The 10,787-nt window shown below is 34.8% G+C and overlaps 1 protein-coding gene across 3 annotated transcripts; it reads right to left on the minus strand.

Moving 5' to 3' along the window:
• Positions 1-764: 764 nt before the first annotated feature.
• Positions 765-7,070, minus strand: LOC128209966 (uncharacterized). 3 transcript variants are annotated; one of them, XM_052914243.1, is made up of 2 exons: positions 7,023-7,070; positions 765-3,930 (listed from the first exon to the last, which is right to left on the minus strand). In XM_052914243.1, the coding sequence occupies exon 2, from the start codon at positions 3,927-3,929 to the stop codon at positions 1,455-1,457; it is 2,475 nt and encodes an 824-aa protein (XP_052770203.1). In that variant the 5' UTR covers position 3,930; positions 7,023-7,070; the 3' UTR covers positions 765-1,454. The 3 variants fall into 3 exon arrangements, with proteins under 3 accessions (XP_052770203.1, XP_052770205.1, XP_052770204.1); XM_052914245.1 differs by having other exon boundaries at positions 7,028-7,043; XM_052914244.1 differs by lacking the exon at positions 7,023-7,070 and adding an exon at positions 4,796-4,853.
• Between the last annotated feature and the right edge of the window lie 3,717 nt (positions 7,071-10,787).

Consider the following 10,787-nt stretch of genomic DNA (forward strand, 5'->3'; position numbering starts at 1 on the left):
TTATATTTACATTCATTTAAATCTACATTTCTGCTAAAATAAATTGATTATTCAAGAGCATTTTCTCTTTTCTTTCTTTCGTTGTTCTCAACGGTGGGTAAATTAGAACAGCTATCGTAACCTAATTGTATACGACAATAAATGCACAGATAAAATAGTTCCTTATTTATATGTTTATTTTCTATCTTTTCGAGGTCAAGAATATTATGAATACGTATTTTTGCATACAATGTGTGTTTTCGGTCCGTTATCGTGGTGTATTAAAACGCAAAAACCCGGGCGTTTTCGGTAGAAAACGGTCATTATTCAGTAAATTCACGTGCCGTTAATGCCCGGTTTTTGTTTTACATATGCGCTTTCAGGGCCCGCATCATAACAATGAAGGCTGAGCGACCTGGTTTCTGACCGAAAGTTGGTCAACGATGCAAACTTTTGCACAAAAACATACTTTAGAATATATAATGTAGCTGCATACAAATACCAAAACAGGAAATAAACCACAAAAGTCATATAACTTACATATTTTCTGCTGAGTTGTCTTTTCCTGGCAAGCTGATGTGTTTACCAAATAGTTTTTTATGCAGTTGTTTTGACTATTAAAAGCACTAAATATGTCTAAAACGACTAACTCCTCCGAACTTTAAGTTATTTCTGTCGATTTTATTCAGAACATACGACTCATATGGACATGATTCCACTATGTCGTATGCAATGAACAAAGAAATTTCAAATATTTTTTCTCTGATGTATTGTGATCCCGACATAATAACTAATATCCATACAAACATACCTGATAAAGATGAGCACTAGCGTCGAATCTATGTATCGGATGATGATGGATATAAGATGATCGTCAAGAAGTAATAAGTCCGTCAGGTCTCAGTCGTGGTCAGTCAAAGTCTATCTGTTTTTCTGCTAGCTGGTTCCCTACATCAGCTTCTATTAGACTGGTTATCATAAATGAATAATGTGACTGGTTCCCAGATCACAACACACCTCCCCCTTCTATTTTTTAAGATGTTTCATTATCTATCTAGATATATGAAAATAGTAAATAAGCCTTATGTCAATTTGACAAAGCTAAAATATACCCAACCAATTGGGAAATTATTATTTGTGAAAACTTCCCAAATTCTCATTAAAAAGATCACTTAAAAACACCCAACCATTGGATGATACCCCATTAACTGAAATGTTTGATATTTACAAATATCTACATATATATATAAATGAATGTCAACTGAGTATTACTCACTTGAAAAGTACCCAGCCATTGGGTTATCACATAAAATTGGTTACTAATTACCATGCATAACTGTCCACACACTTATGGAGCTGTATGCAATAAAATGTAAAAGTTTGACCCAACCATTGGGTTATAGTACAAAGAAATTGAATGTTATTTAACGAATCTGAGTTATGGCTTATTATCTGTCTTCCAATCTCCTTGTCGTTTATAATTTGTATAAACGTCTGGTATTTTCCATCGTCATGCTACATATGTCTTTTACAGTCGAGTTCCGACATTTGGCTATTTCAGCAGCTACATCCCCAATGAATTTGGGATTGTTCATACTAGCAGCTTTTGACATTTTCAGATATGGAGAATCCGTTTCAATTAATAACCGATTCTGTGGTACTTTCTGCAGTGCTGCTTGCTGATAATTGTCAAAGAACCAGACCATTCCAGTAAACCCAAAATAAGTATTGGGAAATTCCGACAGCCAACTTCTCATGGTCTCAGTTGTGCCAGTAAAGCAGTGTAAATGAAAAGGTTGATTTCTGGCAGTGTTCCCACTAGTTTTGATGAGATCCAAACATCTTCGGTATAATTCTCCAGGTTCTTTGTCCCTTTGATCTCTTATATGTAGAATCACGGGAGTCCGGATTGAGACCAAACTTAAAACTTCTACCAACACCTTCTCTTGGTTCTCCCACTTCTCCTCTGGTTCCGTATGATCCAATCCTACTTCACCCAAAGCCACAACATTGGCAAGTTTTAATTGTTGATCTAACTTACAAAGAATTGACGGTAAACTGTCAATGGATGAAACGTTCCGTGGATGTATTCCTACCGAGGCTGAAAAACCGTGCCCAAGATGTGTATAATCTCCCAAAAAGTGTTTGGGATCGCAAAAATTGGCTATTCCACCTACCACTTCCACTTCATTTCTTGGAATTGAACCCACAGACACATTTATCAAATCTTGGGTAGAGCTGAACTTGTTTAAATTTAGTTTGAACAGTGAGCGGTCTAAATGGAAATGACTATCCATGGCTTTAGGTTTGGTTGGCACTGAAATCTCTTGTTGAACAGAAAAATTGTTGTCCATGGCTTCAGAATTTGTTGGCACGGAACTGACTTGTTGAACCGGTGCCGTTGAAGTATTTATAGAAATTGGTTGTACTGTAGACGAACGAGTAGAAAGTTGGACTGCAGCGTCGTCTGTGTTTGTAGAATGCACTGTTCTTTTTCCTTCAGTTAGAGTAACTTCCAGAGTGTCTGGCATGTTTCTACGAAATTGATGCCTATCTTCAACTGACAGAGTTTGGATAAGTTCTAAAAGGATCCTCCAATGTCCAACCAGTGCCCAAGAATTAATTGGGTTAAACTGGAAATGTTTGGGACAATCCCAATTTTCAAGTTCTTTCCATAATTCCAACCACTCCTTCACTTCATCTGTAATAGGAACATTCCTGGAAATCCAAATTGTTTTTTGACAATAATGATAGAGTTTGACAATACTACGTTTGCTAACAATTTTCTCCGCGAGCCAAAACAAACTTTCAAGCCTAAAATTATGCATTTGGGAATTGTTCATGTTCTTTTGATGAAATTGTTTTGGAAGATGATGATACTCGACGTGTTGACGAAGATTTCTGAAAGCCCCACAAGACAGTGGACACGATTGGTCATTGATACGCACCTTTGACCCTTTGTTTGGAACTGAAGTATTGGGTCCTCTCTGTCTTAATGTCCTATCTCTTAGAAGTTGTGGATCTTGACTGGTTTCATCATCTGAGATTACTATTACATTTGAGTTTGAGTTTATATTGTTATTCATGTCAACCTCCATAGCTTCATCCAATATATTGGATTCTAATTTCACAGGTAGTATTGTCTCATTAATTTGACTAGACGAGATGTCAATAGAGTCTTTAATTTCAGTTTCCACCATCTCCTCTTCACCCAAAAATTGGGGTTCCAGATCCAAAATGGGAACAGATGTATTAATTTCAGTTTCCACTCTTTCGTCACCGCCCAACAGATTGGGTTCCAAATCTAAACTTGATTCAGTTGTATGCATTCCACCCAGGTCTTTGGGTTCTAAATCCAAAAGTGAGTCATTTGAAATTGATTCAGTTGTATGAGTTCCACCCAAGTCTTTGGGTTCTAAATTCAATAGTGAGTCATTTGCCATATCATCTTCATCACCCAAAAGATTTGGGATAACTTCATCTGGGGTAACAATAGAGTGAACACTGAAAGAGTCCACCGGTTCACTTTTAACAGTATTTCCCAAAAAGCGAATATCCCTACTAGAAAAAACGTCATTACCCGTGTCTGTTGATAAACAGGAGTTTCCCTTTTTAATAGGTTGGTTACTCTTTCCCCAAATTGATTCCAATGATTTTAAACATTCGGTCGTTAGAATATTATCTGCATAGCGTTTGGCCTCACGGATGAACTTAAAATTTCTACGACTCTGTGCAATCTGACATTGTTCTGTAACAATCCTATTAATCTTTTCTTGGTCCTTGACCAAACCTAATTGAAAGATCAATAATTTGGCAGATGGCATCTGTACTTTGCGAGAACATAAGGTTTCCATTTCCCGTACAATATCATCGGGATTAATTGGAATTATCCGTTCTGTTTCTTTCCATGACCTTTTTGGGCTCCCTTCCAAAGACTCGGAATCTGTCATCCTGTAAAGTTAAATCAAATTCCATTATCCTGAGATGCCCTTATTCTCCTTCTCGCAAGCCGTACAATCATACATACTCAAAGTCACCCACTCCTCTCCTCTATCATTCACACAGCGCTCATAAAAACATATCCTTACATTTATCACAGTGTATCCTACATTTAATCTCTGTTTGTGATGAAGTCATATAACAATTATAACGTCTTCAGGTTTTTATTTTAAATAATTCTGAACACCTAATTGCAACTCAATACACTTCGCTTTTAATCATATAGCGTTATCAATAGCGTCTGCAGCAATATAAATTCTAGTTATATAAGTTCATTTATAATAAACTTTCTGTATAATAATTTATCATGATTCTTTATATCATGCTTGGTAATCTTGAACTTATTATAAGTGCTTCAGTGCTTTGATTTGTTTAATGTTATTCTTTACAGTTCTCCCCCTTTTTATTAATTTAGACATTTATTATGGGTGAATGTTTTGAATAAGGTGTTGCTCTAGAAGTGGTGTATCTGCTTTTATTTGTTGGACATTTAGTGTTGAGAAAACATGTACTGTTGATAGTGTTTCTCTTGAATTGGTATACTGTATGTGTTTATTTGTTGGACATTGTTATTAAAACATATACTGTTGATAAAACATTGAACTGAACTGTTGTGTTGTATTCATGAAATATCGATATTGCACTTGAGATAAAAACTACTACCAACTACTCTTTCTAGCTTTCACGCCATAAGCTTTCCTTGCAACTTTATTTTAACCCTAACCTGATGATGTTCAGGACAATCTGATTGGAAATGCCCCATTCGTGCATATTGAAAACATCGCTTACTTGCTGGAATTGAGTGTAACATCAGTACCTTTGATTTTACTCTCTCCCAGTTCCAATAATCTAGTCCAATATGTCTGGATATGTTTGAGAGTTCAAGCATCTTACTTTGGGACATTTGAGCGACCGCAGCTACGCTTTTCTCTGCTGACACCTTCTTTATGGGTTTAGACCCTCGGCACAAGCAAGTCAATTTGTCCATTACTTGTGCCACAGTAGCTGGCCTCTCTCTTATGGCACGTTCATCACATGTTTGGTCTTGGGTTATTTCCTTGTACCTAAACTGATGTGATAGTTTGTCTCCCGTGGACTTTGTGTCCAGACCATTTCTCTCCGAAAGTCGGAATTTACTTTCACCAGCTCCTAATCTACCCAATTCATCACATTGGGACCCTCTTTCCCAGATATTACCTTTTGTTATTTGGGAGTCACTTCCTCTAGCCCCAGAACTAACCAAATCATCAATCTGGGACCTTCTTCCCCGAACATTACCATATGTGGGTCGAGAGTCACTCTCTACAGCCCCAGAACTACCCAAATCATTAAATTGGGACCTTCTTTCCCGGACATTGCCATTTGTTGGTCGGGAGTTACTTTCTCTATCTCCAGAACTACCTAAATTGTCAAAGTGGGGCCCTCTATCTAAATCGTCCAATCTACCCTGGGCATCACTTATACAAGTACTTTCTCCACTACCCCTTAACATACCCGAAATCGGGTTCTGAATTTTACTCTGAAGTATTTCCCCATGAACACTGCTTAAGTTATTAGGTTCATAATTCATAACCCCAATACTTTCTCCACTATCCCTTAACGTACCCGAAATCGGGTTCTGAATTTTACTTTGAGGTATTTGCTCATGTACACTGCTCAAATTATTAGGTTCATTATTCCTAACCCCATTCATGAAACCAGCATTTGGTACACATTGGTACCCTGGCTGATAACCCATGTAACCTGGGCACATGCCATTTATTCCCAGACCTTGTTGTATTTGTGGGTGCGTCATGTATGAATTCATGGGATATGGATACATCCAAGGCGGCATCATAGTCGGAAATGAACCCATTGGATATGGATTGGGTGGTTGAAATGGTAGATGGAATTGGTACGCACATGTTGGTTGCATTGGTGGATACACTAGTGGTAATGTACCAACAAGAGGAACTGAATATGCCATGAGTCCCTTTATGCGTTTCCTATAGTTTAATTATTAGAACTTTGTGGCTTTGAACTTTTCTGCCTCCCTTACTTTTTCAATTGTTTCATTCATAGTTCTCTAATTTAATACAACCCTAAACATCTCCCCCTTTTCACCAATTTAAACCTTATCCTAAAACTCTTAGTTGTATTTAAACCTTTGGCTATTTTCATTTCATCTCATTACTTTCCAAATTACTTGGAAACTTTATTATAGATATGCTTGTAACGGATAGCAAACTTAAATCAAATGCTGTTTTTAAGGTGAAAATCCAATTTCTTGGAATAAATTCTTATTCCCAGAAGCAGATATAGTACCTTTATTAGTTTTTATTAATATTTTCCAAAATATTGGAAATAATTAATGATTGCACAAGTTAACACCCTTTTTATGATTTTATTTTCTCAAAGAATACAACCTAATTCAGTTTGACTACTTATATTTATCATTGTTATAAAATCACAATTTCAAAATACCTATGTGTTTCCTAAGAACTTAGGAACAATCCACTTCTTCTTGAAATTTTTTCTTTTATGGTTAAACTGTCAATTTATTATATTCATCCATTATGACTATTACCAAATAATTGGTATAAATAACTAGCACTCTGTAAAACTCTTTCTCCCCAGCTTGCAATATTTGTCTACAGAATACATATACCAAGTTTTTGGTAATTCAATCTTTAATCTATATTTATATCACAAAATTATCAATAATTTAGAATAGCTCTTCCAAACACTTTGGAAACTTATAGATAGACAATTATTATATCCGACACTTGTTGTTGTTGTTTTTACACATTAGAATTAAGTGACAATTGTTATATATCCAATAGTTGGATTCTTTGACACAGAGAAGTACACCCTAGTTAATAGGTGACAATTATTATATCAGACACTTGTTGTCGTTGTTTTGACACAGTAGTATTTAGTGAAAATTATTATATCCAATAGTTGGATTCTTTAACATAGTAGTATTCACCGACAATTATTTCTAATTTGTCAGACATCCAATATCCAACAATTTGGATGTGATGTTTAGTTTAACTTTAACTTACTTCACCTTCAAAAGTCAGCAACGGGTGCCCTCAGGTATAGGAGAGCTGAATATTCCCCAACTTATGGCGATGAACACGCCACTTCCGGTCAATGAAACGTCACTTCCGGTTAACGTCGGAATGTAATATGCATGAAATACGCACTAATTCTACAAGACATGCATAAAAAATATGTCAGTAAACAATTTTTAGTGCAAACAAAATAGATGAAATAGAAATATTCAACGGAAAATCTCCCGGCTAATTTCAAAATTTCAAATTCCAAATTATGATACAAAAAGGCCAATAATTGGTCTATTTCAATTGCATGTTATACACAATTCAATGATTCAATGTAATCTCAGCATTACACTGAACAGTTATTGCAATATTACAATTGAAAATAAAACGGAAGCCTGTTCCGATAAATTTCAAAGTGAAAGTGAAAGTATCAGATTCAGAATATTAAATCCTGAAATAACGGACCAAAATATCAAAAGTTGGTCCAAATCAATTGCAATTCATAAATATAACATACATCCAATGTATTCTCAACATGTCATTGAGAAATAATTACAATATAATGATTTGAAAATCTTGAAACACAAATTTTCAAGATGGCTGCCAACCACAAAATTGAGACTTTTTGGCAACAATTTAAACGCAGGTAAAATGTACCAGTTTAAGTCGCAGCGCCATTATTGTGATCCCGACATAATAACTAATATCCATACAAACATACCTGATAAAGATGAGCACTAGCGTCGAATCTATGTATCGGATGATGATGGATATAAGATGATCGTCAAGAAGTAATAAGTCCGTCAGGTCTCAGTCGTGGTCAGTCAAAGTCTATCTGTTTTTCTGCTAGCTGGTTCCCTACATCAGCTTCTATTAGACTGGTTATCATAAATGAATAATGTGACTGGTTCCCAGATCACAACAGATGTGAAGATGCTGTATACATTTTATCAAGAACATGTTTACAAAATTTTAAGGCTTAAATTAGTTATCAAAACAAATAATGGTTAAAGTAGGACTGCATAGGTAATTAATTGATTACCAAATAGGTATTGTGTGTAAATAATCCCAGTAATCCAGTCACTTTTCGAAAAACAACACTTTCAAAACGAATGAACACTGCAAAAAATGGCGTCGAAACAAAATGCAGCTGCCGAGTTATGTTGCGGCCTGAATCGAGCTTAATGTAAAACTTTTTCAATGACATCACTCATTACGTCATACAAGCACCCATTATAGAGGTTATTTTGAACTAACTGTTTTTGCATTTTCGTGACATTTAACAGCATTTTTAAACACAAACTTTTCTTCAACTGTTCCATCCATCATGAAATTATCTACATTAAAATTAATCAAATAATCGTTGCTTATTTTGTTTTAACTGCTTTACTGCAGATTACAGTTTTGCATGTTGCCAATAATTGTACTACGATTTCATAAAAAAAAATAGTTCCGTAGTAAATATGCCCCGCCCCTTGGTATTATTGCGCCCAATGACAGGACAGAAGTATCGAACAAACGCACGTGATATCGATGGGAAATGCCATTGCACTTTATACAGAAATAAAGTGCAATTGATAAACAACAACCATCGTTAAGGAATGAAGTGTGAATGTAAATATTTGCTAATATTGTTAAAATAATGAAACTGAAACTGATTATACTTAAACCAGTTTTATAATAATGCAAATCTGACCTAAAGAAAGTTTCAGATTTAAAACTTAGATAGGCTAAAGTACTTTACAGTTCATATTAGTGTGAATCCTTTCCTTGAAAACTAATGACATTTGTAATAGTTATGGTTGATTGATTGATTGATTGATTGTTGATTGATTGATTGATTGATTGATTGATTGATTGATTGATTTAATAAGTTTATAAAATAATATAAGGATGACATTATCGTGAACAAAAAGCAAAAAAAATAATGTCTACCTATTTTGTACCTTGTTGCTATGGTAACATAATTGATAATGGAATTCAGCTGTAAACTATAAACAATACTATAAAGAATGCTATTACTTTACCACCGCATTGCATTTTCCCTTCTTTTTATCTACAACATATATGCATGTATGTTTGTGTTAAGCTAATGTTAAAAGACACCTATGTTTTCAAAACGCGAATGGTTTTTGTTACAAAACTGATTCTTAGCATATTTAAGCATATATTCCGAAAATGATATGTTTATTTTATTTTGTAACTTTTCAAAACAATCGCCGTAAACATTCAAATCATCGCATGTTCTTTAAAGGGACTCGCTCATATTTTGCATCTGAAAGCACTTATTATGCTATAATTGTCTCACTCTCAGAAGCCGACATTGCAGAAAAGTATAAAAAAAGAAAACCTGATTGAAGCTGGGAGCGAACGCACACCGGTACAGTCAGGCATTTCTTTTAGAAAACCGACAATGAAATTTAAAACACTGGTACCATCACATGACAATGTCAACCTACCAATCACGTTACTTGCCGGCAAACGTTTTTTAAAAATCGTGAACTTCAATAACAATATTTGAGCATATATCAACATTTGTTGAAGGGTTCCAGCCGTCAGTATTTTAGTTTTAACACTCCTAATGTTTTGCCACACTTTATTTCGTAATAAAAAAATCCGTAAAAAATGCATTTTACAAACCCTGGACGAGTCCCTTTAACTCAATTAGTTCAAATTTCGATTCGAACACTAGTTGACGTTGTCGTGGATGTTCGCCCTTTAAGAGTATTGCCTGCTAAAACGTGGTATGTTTATTGTTACACATACAATGACACATGTAATAAATATCAAATATATTTTCTTTTATGAACAGTATGATCTGAAAACTTAAACAATTCAATATATTTTACTACGTTTCCATTCTGAACTCGCTGATTGCATTCGTTTACAGTAAATTAACTGCACATGGTTTAAATTAAAGCGAATTTTCTATTATCCAAAATATTAATGATTTTATGGCTGTAGTACCTTTAACATTCTTTCTCTACTATCAAAATCACGTAAATAAATCTCTGCTCGTTTTTTTCAGTATGGATAGTATTAACTTACAACTCATTAGCCATTATATTTCTGCGCTGTTGATATATTCTTTATTAAAATGTGTGGGTTGCCACTCGTTCACAGATTCGATGAAAAATGAAAATAAAAATAAAAAACAGATTCCCTCGTTGTTATCCGCACCATTGAATAAAAAACTGTTCAAACATTTTATTTCATTTCGTGTCATCTTACAGCATATCTCGTGATGCTACATATATATTTGAGATGGGTAAATAATTTTACTTCGCTCAGACAATGTGCTTTGTTATTGGATACTTGCACACAATTACGATTCCCTTGTATAATGCGATTTATCAGAGTCTGTTATTCCCGGATTTTAGAACTGAATACGACTTCATTCATTTCCAACCCGGATCTTGCATGCGTTACAAACAATATTGAACTATTTTGAGATATATGCGAATAGCGCAAACACTTTTTTGCGAAACTCTCTCTTGATTGCCGAACACTGCTTTATCCCCATCTGAAAACCGCGTACATAACGGGCGGGGAGGCCTCTATTTCATTGAATAATATAACACACATTTCACCAGCACATCAGCGCTTTGATTTGCTTAAGTTTACGATATACAACTAGTTGGCTAGTTTGCTGCTATGAAATTAATTAACCCTGACATGCCGCTAATTATATACTGCCATGCTTAATAATCAGGACATTGTACATGGTATTTTGTGTACACACAGTAATAACAGTTATTTTGCTTA

This window comes from Mya arenaria, chromosome 11 (assembly GCF_026914265.1).
Source record: "Mya arenaria isolate MELC-2E11 chromosome 11, ASM2691426v1".
Classification (NCBI taxonomy): Eukaryota; Metazoa; Mollusca; class Bivalvia; order Myida; family Myidae; genus Mya; species Mya arenaria.